The 23294-nt window shown below is 51.6% G+C and overlaps 1 protein-coding gene across 1 annotated transcript; it reads left to right on the top strand.

The window, feature by feature from the left end:
* The first annotated feature begins 13688 nt into the window (after positions 1-13688).
* CCDC63 (coiled-coil domain containing 63) lies at positions 13689-23039 on the top strand. The gene is given in 12 exon segments (XM_033008171.2): positions 13689-13703; positions 17278-17441; positions 17587-17776; positions 18913-19032; positions 19518-19699; positions 20227-20408; positions 20859-21079; positions 21555-21629; positions 22002-22194; positions 22529-22726; positions 22923-22987; positions 22989-23039. Coding segments are annotated over 12 exon segments (1656 nt in total).
* The last annotated feature ends 255 nt before the right edge of the window (positions 23040-23294 follow it).

Raw genomic sequence — 23294 nt, 5'->3', positions numbered from 1 at the left:
CCACCTTCTCAGTGAGTTTCTTATATGAATCTGAGTTTTAAGTCTAGACCAGGCACAAGAACCGTTTGGAGAATTAGTTGATTGATGTGTCCTGCCTCCGTTGAGCATCCCTGGGCAAGTGCGGCGGAGGTCTGCTCTGCCGCTTAGAAAAAAGGAGAAACGGCGCTAAAGGAGGCTTTGTCCTACTTTAAGTGGAGAACAGCCATAGCGGATCAGTTGACGCTGCTTTGGCAAGGAGCAGAGCCCCCGTCTTCCCCTCTTCGGTCAGGAATCTCTACGCTCCGCCAAAGCCTGAGTTTCATAACAGGCTAGAAAGCTCTTGCGGGTTTCCACGGGGCTCAGCTGAGCTGTTCATGGAGGGGGAAAGGGGAAAACGTACGTGGCAGGCAGTGCTGTACATCCAACAAAGGGCTTTTCAGCCCTTCTTCAGCTGGCTTGTGGTGGGGCAAGCATAATTTGCCTTTTCTCTTTGCTGTGTGAGAGGAGAGGTATTGGGGAGCGGCGTGGCTGACCATGGTCTGCCTGGATGTGGTTACAGAGGGATGTGAATTGTCCCATGGTGTGGAGCAGACCTTGCGAGATGGGGAGAGGCAACTGCTTCTCGGAAAGATTAAGTGGGACATTTTTTGGTAACTTCAGCTTCACGTGGCTTGAAGGAAGCACTCATTGAATTGGCCAGGAATGCACGTTAGCAGCCTGGGACACAGCTGGCTTCTTTGCTTCCTCTGATTTTACCCCAGCATAACTCTACTTCATGGATGAGCTGCTTCTCTAATTAAAACCGATGAAAAAGGAGGACCAGGAGGACTATCAGGGGAGTGGGAAAGTGGAAATAAGATGAAAGTCTGTTGATTTTCTCTTGGTCAAATGGCTGCTATGCCTCTGCAGACCCCAGTGGGAGACACATCACTGAACATGAGATGCAGGAGCGAGAAAAAGATCTTCACAAATCCAGGCTGGGTGATGAGTGGATTGAGAGCAGCCCTGCAGAGAAGGACCTGGGGGTGTTATTGGATGGAAAACTGCCTGGGAGCCAGCAACGTGAGCTTGCAGCCCAGAACCCACCCATGCCCTGGGCTGCAGCCAGAGCAGGGTGGGCAGCAGGGCCAGGGAGGGGATTCTCCCCCTCTGCTCCGCTCTGGGGAGACCCCCCTGCAGTGCTGGGGCCAGCTCGGGGGCCCCCAACAGCAGAAGGACACGGAGCTGCTCGAGCGGGGCCAGAGGAGGCCACAAAGATGCTGGGGGGGCTGGAGCAGCTCCCCTGGGAGGCCGGGCTGAGAGAGTTGGGGGGGTTCAGCCTGGAGAAGAGAAGGCTCCGGGGAGACCTTCGAGCGGTCTCCCAGGGCTTAAAGGGGGGACAGGAAAGGTGGGGAGGGACTCTGGGTCAGGACGAGAGGTGACTGTTTTTAACTGACAGAGGGCAGATTTAGGTGAGATCTAAGGCAGAAATTCTTCCCTGTGTGGGCGGTGAGGCGCTGGCCCAGGGTGCCCAGAGAAGCTGTGGCTGCCCCCTCCCTGGAAGGGTTCAAGGCCAGGTTGGACGGGGCTGGGAGCACCCTGGGCTGGGGGAAGGGGTCCCTGCCCAGGGCAGGGGGGTTGGAACTAGGTCTTTAAGGTCCCTTCGTACCCAAACCCTTCTATGATTCTGTGATCTTCCAGGCACCCTGGGGATCCCTGACTCCACTGGGGATTTTGAAATGCAGATGAAATACGTGGGAAATCCCACCTGCAGGTGCCTGCAGGCTTCTCAGAAGACCAAAGCCTTCCCAGATCTGGGACAGGTCACAAGTGTTCAGAGGGCAGTGGCTTTGCTGGTCCAGGTTTTGTTTTCCCTTACACTCCTGAAAATCCAGAACAATCCCACTGACGGCTCTTGGACACCTGGATTTTCTGCTTACATGCAGTGTTTGAAAATGTGGTCCACTGTGGAGGTAGCTGCCACATGTGCTTACTTATTTGTTTCTATTCTCACCTCCTCCTTGCTGCTTGCTGCTCGTGAGCCTGGCAGATTTTCAGGAGCTGGGTTGCTCTTACATAACGTTGCGCCAAAATCGGTCTGAAAGGATTCGGAGGAATCCGTGGCTGGAGTCACCTTTGATCCCTAGATTCCCTTCTGGTTTGTCCACACAGCTGGGGCAGGCTGCTGTGAGCTACTGCTTTTCCCTGGGGCATCCTCTGCCCTCAGCATCCCTTGGGACTGGGTGTAACGTGGAGGATGAGGTCCCCAGCCGTGCGGCTCGGCGAGCACTGCTTTTGCCGCAGCTTCGGCTGCTGCAAGACGGCGGGTATGGTGCTGCTCTGGCTCTCCTGGGCATGCAGCCGCTTACAAGAGCAGCATCTCCCAGGTCCCCAGGAGACCGTGGCCAGAGTTCAAACCTGTATAATTAATGGTAATTATCTGGTTGAGGGAGCGGGTACGAAATGGATTTAACTCATTTGAAGTCCTCAGCCTGAGTCACACTGAGCTGTATTCTCGGCTCAGCAGACCTTCAGCAGCATCCAGAGGATACCTGAAGTGGCTTGAGGAAACCCTCTTTCTCCTGGGATGGTTTTTCTTCCGCGATGTGGGCAGCTTGGAGAAGATGTGGGGGCTCAGCCCAGCAGCAGAGATGGAGATCTTGTAGATCTCTGACATGCCAGAGAGCACTTTGGGTGCTGCTGTGAGCTGCTCTGAAGCAAATGTGACCCAGGTCGCTGCAATCGCGTCTCTGGGTCACAGCACAGACAGACCCAAAGCAACGGAGCCAGGCTCTCTCCCATGCCAGTCTCCAGTCTGGTGCCTTTGGTGATAAATCATGAGTGTTTCAATTTGTATGTGGTGATAAATCCAAGGGCCGTGAGTGATAGCGTACACAATAGTGGGGTTTAGCCAATAAATTGGGCTTTTACGTAAATGCTTCCATACACATTTACGCTGTCAGGCGGCAGGTGAGACAGTAGACTTGGAAACATTAATCTGTGGAGAAAAGGGAGCCTTGGAAACTTGCCACTTTTGTTACAGTCTCTGCTGTCCGGGAACTTGAGTTTCCCCTCCTTTACCTCCAAGTTTTACTTCATGTAATTTTTTGCCTTTTAGAAACAGATGCCTTGTTTGCAGTAAGAACACCCTGTGCATGTCTGCACAGCAGGTGAGATTCAGATTCAGCCCAGTGCAGGTCTCGGGTGAGACTTCAGCATTGCATCAGCCCCGGGTCAGCCAGCCGGGCATGGGGGCTGATGTTAAACTTGTGCCTCAGAGCGAATGGCTGTGGGCATGGGCAGTCTGTTTCTTCCATTCAAAAAGAAGAAAAAAAGATTAGAGGAAGTATTCACCCTGCAGGCAGAACAGCTTTGATTATTCAAGGGCGCATTTATCATTATATCATATATATAATGATATATCATTACATTTTGTTACCGAATTCCCATCCTGCCTTTCCATTCCCTTCCAGGGGATGCTCGCCACCAAATTTGGTGGGCTTGACTTTATTATAAAGAGGATTTGAAGAAATTAATGTGCTTTGTGGGAAAGGGAGAGGACTACAAAAGCAAACTATGGGCAGAGAGTGAAACCTGAGTGTAATGTTGCCTTGGACAATCATGGCACATACGAAAAGGGAACACGTGTTGCAAAGCGGAGGGGACTGTACTGATTCTTTCAGCTCAAGCACTCAGCGCTGTTGTGTCAGGTCCAGCTGTGGCAGAGGGACGGTCCTTGCATTTCCATCCAGACACACATCAGGCAGGACTCACAGCCAGCTGCTGGGAGCCACCCCCAGCTTGGCCCAGTGCTGCTGAGCCAGCAGAAGCCAGGATGCACCCGGTGACAGTAGCTGTCACAGCAAAGCTGGAGCAGGGAAGAGACACCCCACGCAAGGCTCTACATTCCGTGTGAGGATAAGACCGAACCTTCTCATGGCACCTCCTGACACTCTCATTGATTCAGCACATGCAACTTGGCCAAACCCGCCTCAGGGATATGTTGCGCATGAGGAGGAAAAGCAGATTTTGAGGCCGAGAGGCAGTATTTTAGAAGGGCAGTAGTTTGTGAAAGTTGGTGCGTGCCTGGAAGTTTATCTGATGGCAACTTGAACCATCATAGCTTCTCCTGTGTACCTCCTCATGGGGTGCTCTTCCCAGCACAACTGCTTCGTCCCAGGTAGTTCAGCCTGAAACACAAGTGTCCGGAGATGAAGCAGGAACATCTCCAGAGATGGAGAAAGCCCGCCGGGGGTCAGAGAAGCCCCATGCAGCCTGCTTCTCTGCAGCCTCCACTGAAGAGGAAAGCCTTGGTGGCCTCCAGCCCTTGGGCTCAACTTTCACTCTTCTTCCGATACCATTTGACTTCCCTGCAAAGAATTCCCTCTGTGCTAAGCTTGCTGTGAATTTAACTTTACTAACACAGAGTGAGGAAGGGACCAGCAAGAGCTGCTCCTGGGTAACTCCATGCAGTGATGGACTTACACCACAAGCTCCCCAGGAGAGGGGCTTTGCTCCGAGCAGTGCCTGCACAGGCAATCCTTCACCCCAGCTCCTGGCTCGGTGACCCTCCTCTGCTGAGCTGTGCTACCTTTGCCACTTCTCCCAGCACAACCTCAAACAAGTGTTGGGTATTTTTTTTCTCGGTAGCATGTAGGTCACTGGAGAGCCTTAGGGACCTGACAGCTGACATTCATCCCTGGTTTTGAATCCGTGCATCAAACTTTCTGGAGGCAATAGAAGTGCAATTGCTGGTGAGACTGAGACTGACTACCTTTTGTGCAGCTTCAATTAAATGTCTTTCTTGGCATGGGACAGTTGCCAAAGTTCTTTTTTTTTGTTGTTGTTGAAATAAATGTTTTTATTTAGATATATATAGAAAAAGGCCCACCTGGCTTTTTGGAAGGGTTTCAGCTGGAATGTAACAGATCCCATACTCTTCTATAAAAAGGTGAGCTGTATTTTTCAGCTGAACTTTTCTCCCTTCTATAGCTGCGATTTGGCACTCATGAGGCATAAGCATCAGCAAGGTCGCTGCCCTTCCCCAGCTGAGGAAGGAAAGCCGCAGCACGTGCCGGGGCTGGGGATGCAGGGAAAGATGCTGAGGACAAGCCCGGGGCAGGGGGACACACATGAGATATGGGCTGACCCCCGAGACCTGCTTGTCATTGGGGTCTGTGCAGGAGCCCTGGGGGAGTGCAGAGACCCCAGGAGACTCGTGTCCTGGCTGCTGCAGAGCCTGCCCTGCTGATGAGATGCCTTCACAGCCGTGACCTCTGGAGAGGACTCATGGGGACAGTCATGGCAGAGCATGTGCTTCCTCTCCCAGCCTTTATTTGCTTTGTCTTCACTTCTTTCAACCCAGGCTAACACCATTTCTCTATTTTAACCGTGTAAGCATGGGCAGCAGGTTAAAACAAGGCGAGCAGCCACCATTGCCTCTGTTCTCTTTCTTCCCGCTCCCTTTTAAATTTTGGTTGCTCAGATGACTTTCTCCAGACCTGGGTGTCCTCCTCCCTTGTAAGCCATAGTACCTGATGTCCCTTGCACTGTGACCAGGTGCTCTGGTCCTCGCTTCTGTCTGCAGAGGAGGAGGTGGTAGAAACCAGCAGCTCTTTGCTGTGGTGTTACATTTCTTGACCGCAGACGCATTTTAATTAATTTATTTAATTATTTTTTATCAAGATTGCACTTATTTTTATTATGCATTCACTTATTATCAAGCGTGCATATTGCAGTCTCTTCCCAGCCCCAGCTAGGGAAGAGACTTGCCCTGTCTCATCCAGACTCGCTCCTTCCAGCAGCAACAGGCAATGCCAGAAACGCTCCAGGAGCTGCAGCACCTTGGCCCAGGCCTGAGAAATCAGGAAGTGGGGAGGAAATAAAAGTCAAAAGACAAAGAGGTGTGAGTCACTTGGTGAAACTGGGGTACCGCTGCTGAATTCCCCAGGGCTTAAAACCAGGGTACAAGGAGGGATTGGAAATCCCAGGGGTGCAAGTGGCCAGGATGACGAGAATGCACTTGATCCTCATGTGCCAGGAGCTCGGCCACGCTGACGAGCTCATTTCTGTTTTGTGTTTTTTATTGTGCTCTGATTAATATGGAAATCATCATATGCTCATGCTGGCTGACCACATATCCCTGTGCTTTTACTGGTCCTGCTCTGGAAATGCCTTTAGGGCTGTGGGGAGTCCCTGGCTCCCCTGGCTTGCACGAAGCAATGCTTTAAATCCTCTGCTCACTGTTCCCAGGTTCTCCCAAGCACAGCCTTTAAATGCTGTGCCTTCAACTGCTTGATTAATTAATGCTCTTCTGTTTCACTTGTTTGATGATGATATTCAGTGATGTGACTGAAACTCACCTCCCAGGGTGGAGACAGTTTCATGCACTGAAACAGGCTGGACATGTATTTTTAGTAAAACACTATTTTCAGCTCAGGATTTGCAGTTTCTGGTCATTTCCTCATCCCTCTCTGAGTCACACGCCAAGTCCTTTCTGTTGTTTATTGCAGATGTTGAAGGTTATAATAATCCAGGAGTTAAGTGCTCAGCTTTTGGAAGGAGAAGGAAGCAGGCAGCAGGACGAGCTCTCGCTGCCTATCGGCACCAGGCACCCAAGCTCACGGCAAAACTTCCAGGGAGCTCCAGTTTATATATTTTATCATAGAAATAATGTATTGGAAAAGGCACACGTCAGGATTTAAGGCCATTCCACATTATTGCTTACCTCAGCCAAAAGAGTTGAAGGGATCATCCCAGTTGTCCTAGCCTGGAGATGAGCACAGCAGGGCTGGCTGTCCATCCGTCTGTCCAGCCAGGGCTCCTGCTGCCTAGTCCCAGGCCCCAGAAGCAGCAGGCTCTTGGCACCAGAGGGGCTGGGGGGCTGCAGCACGGGGTGGTGAGCCTGGGTACCCTCCTCTACTGCCACTTCAGCAAATATTCCTGAATGTGGCTTCTCGCCTCTGCCTGCAGGCAGGGATTTAAGCCAGAGATGCTGTCAGTCACGTTTGTCCTGCCAGCATCAGCTCACCTTGGAGGTGTCAGCCCTGCAACCGTGCTTAACCTGCAATGCATCTCCTCAGCCTCCCCAACTGGGTGCCAGCACCTATCAGGACTGGATCCTAAAAGCTGCTACCCTGGTGTTTCCCTCCTTGCCCTTACACCCCAGATTTCTAAACTCTTCATCAGTCAATAGACATTCAGAGCACAGAGAAGCTTCAACACATGGATGGGGCAGGGGTCTGCTGGCATGCCAGGCTTGTGCTGCAGTGCCAGAAAGGAGCAATGTGGTTGTGGGCTGATGTTTGCCTGCTCTGCTCTGTGTCCGGGGAGGATGCTTGCTGCTGGAGCAGAGGAGCTGCTGGAATATCTCTCTCCCAAGCCCAGCAGCACCAGTTTGCTGCAGACGGAGGGAGCAGGCTGAGCTCTCACCATTAGGCAACGTGCTCTTCCCGCTCTGGGGGGGCCCGTGCTTAACTCGCCATCAGTCAGAGAAAGAGGACACGTGTGGGAACGAGTGCGTGTGGCAATGTGGGGCCTTCCCAAAGCGTTGGGCTCTTGCGCTGGATCCGAGCGGGAGATCTGGAGAGGAGCAGACAGGCTGTCAGGAGCACTGAGCATCAAACACACTGTGCAGCCTCTGGAGCCTCAGGGTTGGCTTTCTTCTCCCCAGGAGTGCATCCCAGGGTTTTAAGCTCCCATTTCTGATGCATGGGGGGGTCCACAGCCCTCCTGGCATGCCTGGGGGTGAGAGAAGCAGGGATACAGGGACTGTATGGCAGCAAGGCCATCCCTGGATGGTGCTGACTGCATCACCTCACTCACCCTCAGCTTTTGGGACACCAGTTTTTGCTGAAGGGATAGGTGGGCTTCCCTGCAGAGCCCAGCTGGGCAGAGGTGCCTGGGTGCCCTCCTTCCCCATCTCCCCCCTGGGGATTTCAGAGCCCGTTGGATCATTTTGCAACCCAAAAGAGGGTTTCCCACCACTGAGGGATGCGCCAGCCCTCTGAGTGCCGTGCATCCAGCTACCACCTTTCTTCCTCTTGCAGGAGCAAAAAATTTGACAATGAAAATGGGGTTGACGAGAGCGCTAAGTGCGTAAGAGATGGCATGACAGCCTGGGGCTGGGGGGATGGCATGCCGCAGGGTTTTAAAGCCACAGATGAGTGCCTGGTGGGATATTTTGCCAGCTCAGAAGGAGATGGGAGAGGGCTTAGCGCTGAGCTGGTGAATACACTGCACAGGCGGGATTCTAGAAGCAGCACAAGTTGAGCTGGTAAATTATAAAATGCCACACTTGAGGTCTGTTATATAACGTCCCTTTACAGAACCTGGGAGCTAAATATAAAAGAGAGTTACATTTTGGGCTGGTGTAAAACGATGCTCCAGAATGGGTTTGTGTGGGAAGGAGCGCTCTGCAGTGCTGTGAGAAACGGAAAGGCTTTCGGGACCCTGGGTTCGCTCCCAGCCTCCATTGCTTGTTTTCTCTGCAACCCTGTGAAAAAAAAATTACTCCTCAAGTCTCAGTTTCCCTCTCTTTAAATCAGGAACAATAAAACCTCAATTTCTTTGCAGCTGCATTGTCAAGATTAATTCATGTTTGCAAAGTGACCTGAGAATCTATAGAAACCTGAACAGTATATCATTATCCCGATCTAAACTTGGCATATAATATCAGCGGGCCAAATTCCCCTCCCACACTGGAGGAGAAGGGGTTGTGTCAACGTAGCTGAGAGGAAAATTCCAGCCACCTTTTCTAACCCCAAAATCCAGAAGAGAAAAATCTTTTCAGGCTGAGACAATTTTGTTTTCCTTGAGGAAATTCCCCCCTTCATTAGCGCTGAGCAGAAGGATCCGCTCCCACACAAATCGGCTCGTGCCGAAGTGCGGAGGGGGTTAATGGGAGTTCTGGATGGCTTATCCTTCCTCTCCAGGATGGTAATGGTGACTCTGGGCTCCTGTGGGACCTGCTGCCGTCACTGTCACCGGCTCCTGCTTCTCAAAGGTGACAAAGCCAGGAGCATCTCCTGTGGGAAACGCCAGTGGCAGAGGAGCAAAGTAGAAATGCAGAGAGATGCTGTTTGTGCAGGGATCCAGCCTGTCTGGCAATGATTTGGGGCCATTTTGCACTCCCTCAGCTCCTGCCCTTTTTCTCTTCAGCTGTATTTCCAACAACAAGCCCAGCATGGCCCCCAGCATCCTGCTCTGCTCAGAGGATGCTCCCTCCTGTCCCTGTTCTCCATGAAGTGATGGGAACAGCCTGGCCCGTCTTCCTTCTCCTTCCTCTCTGCATGCAGGGTGAAGACTGCAGATGCTCAGCCATCACAGAAGAGCTCGATGGATTTTCAGGTCAGGTTTGAATGCTCAGTGTAGGGGCTCAAGGAAGCCAGGTATGGACTGGAGGACGGCTGAAACATGGGACATCAGAGGACAGTCTGGCTGGGATGAGCAGGGATGGTGCTGCCACAGCCTTGCTCCCACAGTGATGGAGGGATGCAAGGATTGAACTAGGATCAGCCTAGTTCAGCTTCTCTCTCAGCCTACAGAGACAAAGGGCGACTAACAGAGGGCCTGCCCTGGCCAGTGGGACCGGGAAGCAGCTTGCCTGGGCTCACGTCGGCCGCTCATTTCACCCATGGCAGAGGGGGAGACCACTGCATCCCCTGTCTTTTGCTAGAATGTGGATGATGCAGAGCATCATGGCCCCTGAGCAGGGGCCAAAATGGGGATGTAGGAGCCCTGTCATCCTCCTTGCAGCACTCCTACATCTTTCTCAGCCCGTGCCTGGCTGCACGGCCAGGACCTGGCCAAAGCAGATGCGCAGCCCCTCCAGGTACAGTGTGTGGTTTCTTAAAACCACCTGATCATCCGGGCCTGATCCTGCACCTGTGAAACCCATCTGAATGGCTGGAAAAAAATGTTTTCTGACAGGCTGGAGATTTGCAGGGGAGTTGCCAAGCAACTGGCGAAGCTCTGCCGCCTCCTGCTCCTCTCCTCCCTCTGAGCAGTGAGCAGGCAGGGGATGGCTGCATCCCTGCATCCCTCTGCCCCAGTCAGCCTGCCTCTGCCTGCCCAGGGAAAAGCAGGGACCGCTCATAGCTAGTGGGATGGGATGCTCCTGGCCAGTGGGGATGACCACTCCTGCACACCCAAGCCATGGCAAATCGCTATCAGCAGCAGGGTTAGAAACAGGCTCTCTCTTCCAACCCATCTCCAAGCTGCGCAGCTTCCTTTGAGCTAGTCCCAGAAATGTGTGCTAACACACTGAGCAAAACGCCCAAGAGGACTCATTATAACCCAACTTTGATCAGTGTCACCTCTGCATTTCCTTGGGAGTCGCTTCAGATTTACACTAAGAGAACTATGCAGCCCGAACCCTTGGGATGTTCTTTTTTCAAAGCTTCAATTTAAATCAACTCTTGAGTAACAACTGCCTGTTACAAAAATCAGCCGATGTCCTTTGTAAAGCCTTGGACCTGCAGCAAGAGGCATGAAGCAACGGCTGACGGGAGGGGAGGCAACTGATAGCTGCGATCTTGCAAAAGATCAGTTGCTGAATGAGTGGCAATAAACAGCAAATCCAGCCAGCTTGTAGAAATGGCAAATGGACCAGACTGTTCAGAACAATCTGTTCCTTCTCCAGAGAAGGGCTGCGGTGCTGGCAGTAGGCTGGGAAAGAGGCTATTCTCGGCGTGAAGCTGGTCTGAAATTCTGCTTCAGAAAAATGGCAGGGCCAAGACAGGCTAATTACTAGGAGACATGTACTAAATCAAATAAAAAGACTGCAAGTGGCTTTGCTGGGCTGACTCTTCTCCAGGGAGGTTTGTGCTGAAGGAGCCTTGCTCTGCCTCATCTCATGGACCTGCTTGCTGCTGTGTCCACGGCTTTCTGCTCCGGCAGCACAGCCACTGCGCTGATGCTCGGGTTATTTGCCTGCATTTGGCTATGCACTTTACTATCTCATACCGTCACCTACTTAATTGGGCATTCATATCACTGAGCCAGAAGGAAAACAGTTGTTGCACCCAGATTCTTGCCCGGTGCTGCTACTGCTGTTGGAAGGGGATACCCCTGAGTGCTCAAACCTCTCCCATAAAGCCAAAGTTAGGGAGATAGAAAGGCTCAGGGCTGTCCATGTTGACACCACACAAGGCTGGACCTGGAGTGCAATTCCTCCAGGCAGATTTATTTCAGTTGTCCTGCTTTCCTCGGGGCTTGTGGGCTCCCCAGGATCCTTTCCTCTTGTGCCCAACCCAGAGACCAAGTGGACTTTGTTTTGGAAAAGTAAAAGAAGACAAACGGAATGCAGATGGTGCCGAACGCCCGTACAGCAGTTTAATTAATTGCCTTTAAATGTTAATTCAAAATAGTTTCTCTGAGTGATCTTACATAGGCAAATACTCAGTTGCTTTAAGCCACTTGCAGAGCGTGTTCAACTAATAAGGTGTTCTTAGTCCTGATCAAGAGCATTGCACAGGATGGTAATCAGGAGTCATTAATTGGAAATAGCTCTTCTAAAACAGGCTGTACCTGCTGCACTCTCCCGTGCTGGCCAGCTCTGCCTATAGTTGATGGGGAGCCGTCGGGGTCAGTGGGGAAGGGACTTTCCTTCCCAACTGCCCCCGTGATGTGCTGCTTTCTCAGCCACAAATCATCCTCCCACCCCTCTTCCCAGTGCTCTCCAGCTAGATCTGGCATGGAGGGTTTCCAGCACAGCATCTACATTTGCCAACAGACTTCCCTGGGGAAGAAAGGGATCTGGGAGGTCACAGTGGGAATTTATTAGCTCGACTTAGCTGTAGCCAAGCACCTTGCCGGACCTTTAGAGCTATTGCATTGCATATCCCACCCCTGAGCAAGGCTGCCTCCTGCTTTTATGCTGTAAAATGGCTGTGTCCCCTCAAAACTGCTGAGGGATCAGCAGCCCTGCTAAGAGTGTTACTTTGTGCAGCTTTGCCTAAATCACAGGCAAAAAAAAAAAATGTCCATGTAGAGAACCCTGTTCCCGGTCAGCAAGACCCTGTGTGACAGCAGCTTCTGCAATAGCTCTGTCCTTGAGTCCTCTGTTCTCTTCTCTTTAGCTAAAATCTTCCCGCAGTGTATGAGTGCTTGCTACGTGCCAGGTTTGACCTCAGGCTAGTGAAATTTTTGGAGGCTTTTTTCTTGCTTTCAGATAGCAGCGTGTCCTCAGCTATTTTGCTTCTGCGTTTTCCCACCCGCAGTGGCAGCCTTTGAGTAGTAATTCAGCACAGTGTACCTGCTGCAGTCAAAGGCGTCTGTAAGTTAGCACTGAGGGATGAAGCAAATACATGTTATTAGGCTCCGCTGGAGGAGCTGAGCCTGCAGTGGAAAAGAGTTTTATTTTCCCAAAGTCAAGGCCTGGGGAACTTGCTCCTAAAATGACCCTTTAAAAAATACCACGTATTGTCATGAAGGAGTCAGTTCACTGCTGGAAATCACATTTTGCTCGATGTCAGCAAGAAGAAACCCATCTGCAGGAAACTGTGATGACAATTTCCTCTTTGAGTGAATTACAGCTGTAATTCCTCTTTGCTGTAATCGAGGAGGCAGCGAACAGCCTCCTCTCCCCTTACTTAATACCAATTACTCCTAAAACTTGGAACCATGTGCCTGTACAGAGCCATCTCGTTCCCATCCTGCTATCTAGAGGTTATTGCTGCTGCACTTGCAAGCTGTCAGGAAAAACATACCCAGAGGTGAAAACCAGCTACTGTTGTGCTATTTTGTTGTCTCTAATGCTGGATATGCACTTGTTATTTTTGCACTGTAAATTTTCATTGTGAGAAAGGTGTCCTGCTCCATGCTTGTAGAGTGTCTGGCATACTTGGCTCTCATTTTGTTGAGATTTTAAGTGTTAAATAAGGAAAATAGCATCAGAAGTTTGCAGTGTTGTTTCAGACGCTGAACATGAAAGCCTTCTCTCTTGGAAGGGTGTGTGCTGAGGAAGGTCAGGCAAGAAAAAGTGGTATAATGCAGGAGGAGGATGGCTTAGCATTGGAAGACTAGATGGTGTGTATTTTGAAATAAACCTTTTCCGTAAGAAACGCACAGAGCAAAACTTGGGCCAGTTGCAAAAGACTGCAGGTCTACAGCTCTCAATGTGTTTGCAATGCTTTTAGGACCAAAACCGATCTTGCCTTTTGAAGGCTGGTATGGTTCATGCACATATAAAGATAACCATGCATCAGAGAAAAAGAAATAAAAAACAGGATAGAAAATGTGCTCATGGGAGGCCATTCCCAAGCAAATCAGACTTTTTTTGGTGCAAGGTGGCACCATGAGGCCAAGGTATCACTCCAGGTCCATGGGATGACATTTTAGCAAAGATGGACCTAGCGTGTATCTGAATTCAGGACCTCTTCTGTAAGGTTTTGCCATCAGATTGCTGGCTGAGAAGATCTTTCCCCATCACCAGCTGCCTTAGCAGTTGTTGGCATCTTCCTGCTCCTCCCAGCGCTGCTGCTGGAGCTGATGGGAGTTTGATTATGATTTAATCCAGGCTTTTAGAGGAGGGAAAAAAGAAAGTTTTGACAGTTCCATATATAGTCCTGTGACTCACAGATTTCATGTGTCAAACACCGAAGACGGGTTAAGTAGAATTAAGTTCTGGATTTGTTATAAATAGGCATCAAGTAACATGAATGTATTACATTTGCATGAAAATATGGGCCTGATTCTCTAGTTTACCCCAGAGATTTTCTTTGACGTCGATGGGACGCTCCCAGGTAGGTAAGCTTAGATCAGAGCTAGCCCAGCTCTGACCATCCCCTGCAGCTACCATTTAACTAGGACTGGTGAAACTGGGAAATAATTGCCGAAATTAGGAAGGATTTATGCTGCTTGAACAGATTAGAATTTGGCCCTTAAAATAGTACAAGTAGTTTTAATTAGACCCCAAATCTGCAGCTGAAGGAATAATTTCTCCATCAGTCAGTACTAAATGTACCTATTAAATCAGGGAACATGGCTTAAGATGAAAATTGCATAGAAAGTCACTTTTCCTCTGATTCTCCCAGAGACAGAGATGTGTTGGATTCAGATGTTACAAACAACCTCATTCAGCTCCGATTACCGTTCTCCTCAGCCACAACTTAAAGGTCCATCCAGACAATGAAGTCACCCTCGCTCAGAGCAAGTCTGACAGTTGAGCATTATTTGGGTGAAAACAGTCCCCTTCAGTAAAAGAAATGCTTCTGCAATGAGTGCGACAGACACAGACTCTACCAAATCACATCTCTCCTCGATAGTTTAATTTATTGACTTGTTCGTTGCTAAACAGTTGAGAATTGGTCCATGGAGAAAGAACACAAAAAGGACAGACGATATGGGCTATATTTTGAGGCTGGACTAGTCCAAGCTGAGTGAAAACAGGCTTTTGAGCCACCCGGAAGCATTGTTTCTGGAAAAATTATATCCACCCCTGCAGCTCTACCTTTAGTCTGAACTGGAGGTTTGGCCCTATTTCTGATGAGGGTGAAGAGAAGCAAACTGGAGAGACGGGATCTGCGGTATGGCAGAGCCAGGGCCACTGAGACAGAGCGACAACCTCATCCCTAGAGAGGTTGTCGTTATTATTCCACGGAGCTGTCGACCATGCAGGAGCAGCATGAAAAGCTCCAGGAGCTTCCCCCAGCCCCAGCGGGACCCTCAGGCTCTGGTGCCTTCCCAGCATTTCTTTGCCCTTGGTTGCAATTTTTCTTATCTAATGCCACATTCTGCTTTCTGCCATGAAAATAATTTCCAATTAAATGCATCCTCAGAGCCTAGCTGGCTGTGAATTAGCCTGGAACTGGATGGCTGGCTTGTTAGCTCATCAAAGTCTCCAGGATAACGGGGAGGCGCAGCCTCAAGAGCTTTGTGCTGGTTGGGGATTTTACTCATCGCCTTGAACTCATCACAGCTCTGCAAAATGGGATGTGGATGCCCTTTGCTCACCTTCAGAGCTTCTCTATTCCCCTCCATCCCAGAGCTGAGTAAGCAACACCAGGGCTACGAAACACATCCTTGCTGAAGCCTCCAGTGCTGTCTCGTGCTTCTGCCCTCCGGGGATCTCAGGGCTTGCTGAGTCCCTGGGAATGAGCCAGCCACGCGCTCCAGCTTATGGGAAAGAGATTATCATGGCTCGTGTGGCTCAGCCCACTGCTCCTGTGTACTTCACTGCATGGAAAGGAGAGGAGCAGGCGTGAATCCTCTATTTGTTTCCTATATTGGCTGCCTAAACAGTCTCTGTCCACAGGGACCTTCCCTGGGTTGGCAGTGCCAACCATTGCTTCTCTCCCCATGGTGGGTACCTCGAAGGTATCTGGATGCTGAGGGCAATGGCAGTGATGTGGTGATTTCTGCCTCTCCACAAGCAAATTGGTTAGAAATCAGGTAGGGAGGCCAGGGAGCTGGCTGCAGGGCTGACAAGAAAGGGGAGGGAACCACAGCTCTCTGGCCCCAAAGCACTGCTGAGGACAGTGAAGCCCTGGGTGCTGCATTCTGGTCGGAGCAAAAGGCTTAAAAATCCCAAGTTATGGGACGATTCAAACACTACAAACAGAAGTGGGAACTGGTAAAGTGAGGGTTTCTGCCTGCTGTAGACGTGTGACCAGGGAGATATCGGAGCACGTGCTCCAAGGCTGGTTTGGGGCATGGAAACCCCTTTGGTCCGGTAGCACGGGCTCCCAGAACCCCTTCAGTACATCCTCCTTTGTAACCGTCCCCATGGAGAATCTGTCCACACTCCAGTGTGATGACACTGTCGTGGCAACCAGGCCAGTGCCTGTTCCACAGAGCCTGGGGCAGTGCAAGCCGCAGGACACGGACCGGGGATCCGCTCCCTGCCGGGCTCTTGCCTCTCCTGAGCTTCCCACTGGAAACAGGAGCTGTTCCTTGGGAACACACAACTGCCGCTGCGGTCCCATCCCCCGGCTGGGGAGGAACCGCAGCACCCTGAGACAGGGTGAGCTGCATCCCTGGGGGGGACAGGGGAGCCCGTGCTGCTGCAGCAGGGCTGGGGGGGGACCGGGTTTGGGGCGGGAGGGCTGTGGGGTCAGCCCTAGTGCCCTCCCTGGCTGCAATGGGATTCGGGCTGAATCCAGGTGATATCCCCTTCCTTGTGCTCCCCGGGGGTTCTGCCTGCCGGCACTGGGGGGGGGGGGGCCTTGGCCTCTCCGGGATTTCTATGGAAACCCAGGTACCGAACAGGGTGGAATAGCTCAAACCATCTGTTCTTCCCCTACTTATAAACTCGATAAGAGGAGCGTGTTTCGCGATGACATCACTACAAATGCTCTCCTTTTATTCATCATGCAGCCATCTGTGATGGTTTCCTCATGTGCCAAACACGCGAGCGGGTGCTGAGGGATGGGCAGGGGAACACAACCACCCCCTTACCCAGGTTTTGTTTCTCCCCTTTGGAAAACAGGCCTGGCCCCACAGAGGCTTCCTTGTTCCCTTCCTGAGGCACCTGCAGGTCAACTGGCAGAGTTAGCTGGAAGAAATGGGGCACTCAAAGGTAAAAACTGAAGCACAATCCAAATCTGGACTTCTCCGCAGGCACTCTGGAGGGTCTGCCGTGGGGATCTCACCTGTAGAAATATGTGCCACAGTGCGGCAAGCTGGACAGGCGGTGGGCAGCCAGGCTTTCTTTTACCAGCAAGGTGTTGGGTTGTGGTGGGGCTGATTCTGCCTGACCTCCTGTGCCAGGGATGAGGCTGCAGCCTGAGATTTGGGTGTTGGGAGAGGCAGGATTGGGGAATATGGGTCAGCTGAGGACACAGGTGGTGGTGGAACTTACTGCCACAGCTTCAGTGCTTTTTCTCAGCTAGAAGTCACCTTCCCACAGCTGGGGATGTGAGCACTCCAGTTCTGCTCCTGGGCAAAGTCAGCTGGATTCATTCATGTCCTCAGCATGGGTGGGTTTGGTTCTGACTCACATGGTCCTCGCAGTCATGTTGGGTGATAAAAGAGGTGACAACCAGCCACCACCTGCCCTCCCTGTTGCTGGAGGTCCTGGAGTCAAGGTGCTGGCTGCAACACAGCCGCCACGGTCAACAGGCACCGATTTGGGTTGCTGTTAACACCTCCTTGCCCTGGCGAGTGGTGGTACCATGGGGGTGGGTTACCCAAGAGCAAAGCACCAGGTGGACTTTGCTCTGAAGCACTCACGGAGTTGGTTTGTGTGGCTCAGTGTTTTGGGTGGTAATGAATGTCTTAAGTGGCAACAAAGAGCTGAAGGTGGTGACAAACAGCTGGAGGTGGTGATGCCATTAACCTGTTCCCCTCAAATGACCAAACTCTCCCTCTCTGTGGCAGCAGGGAGGGTCCTCTTTGAGGCAGAATGTTTCAGACTTCCCTGTGAAGGAGAATGAAAAACTGGCTGAAGCTGAGATCAGGAGGCTGCAGAAGCAGTTTCGGATAGCAGCGGAGAAGAGGAAATCTTACGGTGCCAACATGAAGCGGCAAATGCAGGCTCAGGAGTGAGTGCAGCTTTGCTCAACTGCATTGTGCTTGGAAAGTTACTCCAGATCTGGGGAGCCAGGTGCAGAGATAAGGAGGGGTAAGGACCTGCTCCAGCATTGTGGGTGGGATGTGATAATGTGATTTGTTGTTCCGTTTTTACAGAAAAGAAATAGAGTTGCTGACCGAAGAACACAAAAAGGAGTCATTAACGCTGAGCCAGCTCACATCCCTGAGAAATGCAATGCTGGATGACAGAATTTGCATGGAGTTCCAATGCCTTTTGCAGACCAAATATCAGTATGATTCTCTGATTAGAGATAGAAAAGCCCTGTTAGCTGACCTGGACAACCAGGTAAGAGCATCTGGACTGTTCCCTGTCTGAGCACAGTAGAGCAGAGCAGAGTCACAGAGTGAGCCCTATGGCTGAAACTCCTAGGTGTAAAATGCATTTAATTTAGGCCTTGGAATATCATGCTGCTTCCTGGCAAAAGACACATAACAATGACAAATGGAGAGCAATGTGTTCCCATTCAAGTCAGCAGCACTGGCTAGAAAAGTGAGGTCTGACTCTCAACCTTGTTGTCCCACCGGTCTCTGCACCTCTTCTTTGATGGCACACGCCTGCCTGGGGTCATGCAACATCCCTCTGCTTTTCCCTTGATTTTTTTTTTTTTTTTCCTCCTGAAAATGAGGCAAAAATTGAACCTTTAATTGTGCTGCCTGAGACATGGCACATAGAGGAGCAGCAACATCTGAGGGATGTCCCATCACTTCTCTTGAGGACATCCTGGTTGGATTTGATCAATGGTGGGGTGGGAGACCAAGGGAAACCCAGTGCTACAGAAGTGACAGGTCCCTGCATCTTTCTGCTCTGAACAAGCCACCTATGATAGAAATCAGGGAACATGCTCAGGTAGCCTGTAGTTGCTAGAGGTGCTGTGGAGCTTTCCACAACAAGGTTAGCTTTCAATCAGAGACCTCTTGGCTGAGTCATGCTTCTCCCACCTGTACCCTGCTTCGTTGTTCTCCAACTATTTCATTCTTCTTGTGGGTTTATTTCCTCTGGAATCTCCCCACTTCTGACAAAAGTTTTCCTTTGCTCATTCCCAGGGAGTACTGCACAGATCCCTGTCTGGCCAACACAACACCACTACCAAAACCCCATCCTCTGCCTTTTCCACTCTACACAGAGTGCTGCTTGCCTTCTTCAACACCTGCTGAATTTCCCTCCAGAGGCAGCTGCATGTCCGTCGTGACACAAAAATAAACCCATTCCTAGTTACAGTTTACATTTCTGTGTGTGCAGCATGGGATCCTTTGGGATTAAAGTTGCTTCTATAACTGTGAGCTCATTAATGACATGGCTGCTGTAGTTCAGGTCAACAGAGGGTATTTTCTTTGGCTAAGTGTCCTGACAAGAGTCCAGAATGTAGGGGTGGAGATTATACTTACTTTTTTTTTTTTTTTTTTTCCTTCCTGTGTGTGCAGATACTAGTGCTGGAAAAAAAGGTTGTGAGGCAAAACCAGATAGCGGCGAAGGTGAAGCAAGCAAACAGTAGCAAACGGCTGCAAAAGCAGGTTGAGACACTGGAGGTCCATCTAAACAATGTAAGCAAACTTTTTGCAGACCTTTGGAGACCATGTGCAGGGCCACACTGGGGCCTGTGTGCAAAATACTTTTTGGTCAGGATAAAGGGTAATGGTGCAAATACATTTGGTTGACACGAGCTGCATAAAGGACCTGGCTTGTTCCCCTGGTCTGATTGTTCCTGGAATATCTCAAAGGCTCCTTCAAGTTTGGTGACCCAAATGCAGCGCTTGTGTCATGCCAAGAAGCCTGAAGGTCTGCACCTGCTTAGTGATAAAACCGAGCTGCCTGGAGCCACCTTGCCTTGGACAATGCCAGCTCCAGGTCTCTGCCATGATTGGTCTGGCTTACTGTTGCTTACCCTGTCTTGAGGAGGAGGATAGTGCAAGGCCAACTTAAAGTCTCTCAGGCTGTGTTTGTCCCAGCCCTGATCAAGGTCTTTCAGCAGAGACCTGAGACACCTAGTCCTCCACCAGCTTCAAACCTTTTGCTTCCCTCTCCCCAGGTCACTGTTCATTTCAATACCATCCTGACCAGAAATAACAAGCTCCGAGAAGAGATTGAAAACCTGCGAATCCAGAAAGCCATTTTGGACAACTTCTACTTGAAGCTCCATAAGAAGCTGGCTCAGCAGAGGAGAAGGATGAACACTGCCATTGAGCAATCAGCACAAGGCTATGAGCAGCGGTACGTGGCCTTGAGAACCCTCTGTGGCAAAATTGGCACTGATGGGCAATGCCAGCGCTGAGTATCGTTGTAAAGAAAGACTGATCACACCTTCAGAGAGAGGTTTCACCGCTCTTGTCTAGAGCTGGGTTCTAAGGTTAGGTGCCTGGTCAGTGCAGAGAGACTGGTACCTCCAGGGTGATTTACTCCACCTATCCCAGACGTTTCTCGGGATGGGGTGAGTTTCCCCATGGAGCAGCCTTTTTTCTCTGAGTCCCACCTGAGCCCACATAGGGCAATGCAGCGGACCTGGAGCAGAGGCCAGCTAGCTCTGGTCAAAGTGAGCCTGGCTGACACAATTGGGTGCTGTGGCCGAGTACAAAACCCCACCAAGAGCTGTGTCAGCTCACTGCTGGCCTTGGGCTAACACAGCTACATCTGGGTGAGAGCTGGGCAACATGCACAGCATCACAGAGGTGCATGGGAATGGCTGGGAACACAAATCCTTAGACCTAGGCATGGTGTAACCTGCTGCTCTCTGTGTGCAGGATGGAGGCTCTGGCAAGGATTTCAGCCATGAGCGAAAGGCACAGCAAAGACACTGTCCAGTACAGTGTCGAGCTGCAGGAGCGGGAGCATCTCCTTGCCCAGGAGGCCAAACTGAAAACCTTCATGCTTGCCAAATTTACAGATCACTCTGAATTGGAAGAACAGGCCAAAAAGAGAAAAGGTATCAGTAGAGAGAAACTCTGTGCGGCTAGGACCGCAAACCAGGAGTCTGCAGGGCTGGCAAGGAGGCTGCTTATAGCATTGCACCCCAAAGGCAGGACCTCTCCTCTGCCCACAGGCTCCTTTACCCACCCTTTGCCCTACAGAAGGAAAGGATGAACAGTGATAACCAAGTGAGGCCACCCAAAACCATGTGTTTTGGGGTGCCACTGGGGAGAGGGAGGGATAGGGAGGCAGGAAGCTGCCTCCATGTGCAACTATGGCTCCTTTTATCCTCCTGGGAGGGATCCCACTGTGTTTGCCCCACTCGCATGCAGACTGTGATCTCCTTGCTTAATTTCTGAGTGAAATAAAGACACTTTCTGCCCCCTTAGCACCTCACCAAACCCCACAGCACACGCAGGGGAAGGCTCTGGAAAGGCATAGCCCAGACTCTATGTTTCCCCTTCAGCCTTGAAGGCAGCCCAGAGGGCAAAGCGGAGCCAAGGGGAGAGCTTTGAGAGCAGGGAGGTGGCTTACAAGTGCTTGCTGGAGCTGGCAGAGGATGGGGACATTGACCGTCTGGTGAATGGATTCACTGAAAGGGAGGAGAAGAACTTTGACAGCTTCAGCTACGCCATCAAGCTGAACAACGAGATGGAGAAGATACAGTGGAGGATCAAGGACCTCCAGGTCTGTTCCAGGTTCTTCATGTCTCCCCTTTCTCAACTGGTGCTTTTGGGCTGGGGTGGATTTTCCCTCTCCCTTGGATCCAGCATCACTACCCACACCAGAGCCTGGCTCACAGCCTGCCACACGGGTGGGATTAAGGAAATGCAAAGGGATAGCCAAAAATATAACTCCAAGAACCAGAACACTGCGTTTTCAGAGCTAAAAGCGTCTCAATGCTGCCACCGTGTACCCAGCAAAAATACTGCAGTATCCAGGAGGGCCAAGAGCTGCCCTGTCTCTGTGGGGCTGGCTGGAGTGAGAAGTGCTGCCTGTTGTGGGGTCATCACCTGCCCTCCTGGCCTGGGGACAGTGGTCCCCAGAAGGGTCAAGTGGGATGTCCCTGCTCCCAGGGCGGAGGGACTGGTCCCCAGCCTCTGTTAGGTACATCTGGTGGGCATTCAGCCAGCATCTCCTCCATGTGCTTGTGTTTACACAGAATGAAATTATGGCCCTCACGGCGGGTCAGGAGTACGCAGAGAGCAGCAGCCTTCATATCCTGCAAGAGCTGGAGGTATTGTGGCCAGGATTTCCCTCTGCAAGGGCAGCAGACCTCTCTCAGTCCTGGCACGTGTCTTAGGGAGTCTGGTCCTGTCAATGCTGCTCTGGCCGACGGCTGGAGAGATGTGGGCAGAAAAAGGCCCTGCACCAGCCTTGGCAGCCCTGTCTCCCAGTGCATGGTGAGAGGGTGACTGCAGGGCTCCTGCCAGCCCTGGTCTTCCAGCACCTGGGGCCTTATCTGTGGCATGGGGATCTTGGGATCCCCTTCCCCTGCTGAGATGGGAGCATCCCACAGCCTCTTCTGGGATGTGTCCAGACTGGAACTGGCCAGCACTGGGGTGGGGGGGAAGAGCAGAGAACAGGTTTGACACCTAGCAAAACCTAGGAAAAACTGATGAAAACTACTGAGGAAGCCAACGAGTACGAAGACAGATGCAAAAAGAGCAGCAAAGTCCTGGGCCAGCTCAAATCTGACATGGAGGACCTGTTCAGAAAAATCAACTGCGACGCTACGGAGATAATGAAACAGCTCGGAGAAAACAGAAGGATCACGGATCTGAACCTGATGCAGTTTTTTGGTGGGTCAAGGCTGCCTGTCTTCCCCTGCCACGTGACTTGAACTGTTTTAATTGAGCTGTTTTTTTTCCCCTGCCCTGACATGCATGGGTGTCCCTAATGTGGGGGGTGCCAAATTCCCAGCAAATTCAGGGGCTAACCTGGATGTATAAACATCCCAGTGGACCCCCAAGCCCTCATCTTGGATCTGAGGGTGGGACCCAACCTTGGGCCCTTGACCCTGGGGAGGCAGGCTGGCCAGCGGCACCGCCTCGGGGAAGTCAATGGATCCAGGAATGCGTTTGGGCAGGGGTCTGAGTGCTGGGACCCCGTGACACGTTGCTGTCTCCCACCCAGGTCTCGTGGAGAAGAAGACCAATGAGCTCCTGGTGCTGGAGTCCATCCTGCGCTACACATCGGCTGACGGCTCGCTTCTGGGCAAGCCTTTTGCCAACCCGCTGCTGGGCAGCGTCGAGCTGCTGCAGGCGATGGACCGGGCCCAGCTCTGCCCTCAGCCCCCCGCCCTGGACAGCATCAGCGACACCATCGACGCCTGTGAGTGTGGGAGCAGGGAGGGAGGGGCAGACTGTGGCCACACAACCAGCCAATCCCCAGTCTCCCCCTGTCTGCCCAGCCAATCCCCTGCTGACAGCTACCCTCCCCAGCCAATCGCAACCAGCCTGCCCCGCCCCGGCGGGTATATAAGGCCTGTGGTGGTGTGCGTGATGGTGGCAGCCATTTTCTTGCACAGTGGAGGTGCCGTTGGACCACAACCAGCTGTGCCAGCTGATTGTCCAGAACCAGGAGAAGGAGCAGGGGCAACGCCACCAGCACAGGCAAGAAAGAGAGGAATGGCATTAAGGTGTGAGAGCCAGTGAGGATGAATTAAATAAACAGTTTCACTCCTGTGTAAACTCTCCACTTCTGCGCCCCGGACATCGTTCCATCGCCCTTCTCCTCTGGAAGGAGCCCAATGCCTTCTGCAGGCTTCAAAGGCTGGCCGGGTGATATTTCGGCACGGCTTCGCCCACTGCTGACAGCAGCCGCGGCCGGGGGTGGGAACAGCTGCTCTCCGATGGGGTGCTGTCTCCATTGCACACCCCGAAGTGCCTCCTGCAGCTGA

This window comes from Tyto alba, unplaced genomic scaffold, assembly GCF_018691265.1.
Source record: "Tyto alba isolate M040663 unplaced genomic scaffold, T.alba_DEE_v4.0 Super-Scaffold_44, whole genome shotgun sequence".
Lineage (NCBI taxonomy): Eukaryota > Metazoa > Chordata > Aves > Strigiformes > Tytonidae > Tyto > Tyto alba.
This window is presented reverse-complemented; position numbering and strand designations above follow the sequence as displayed.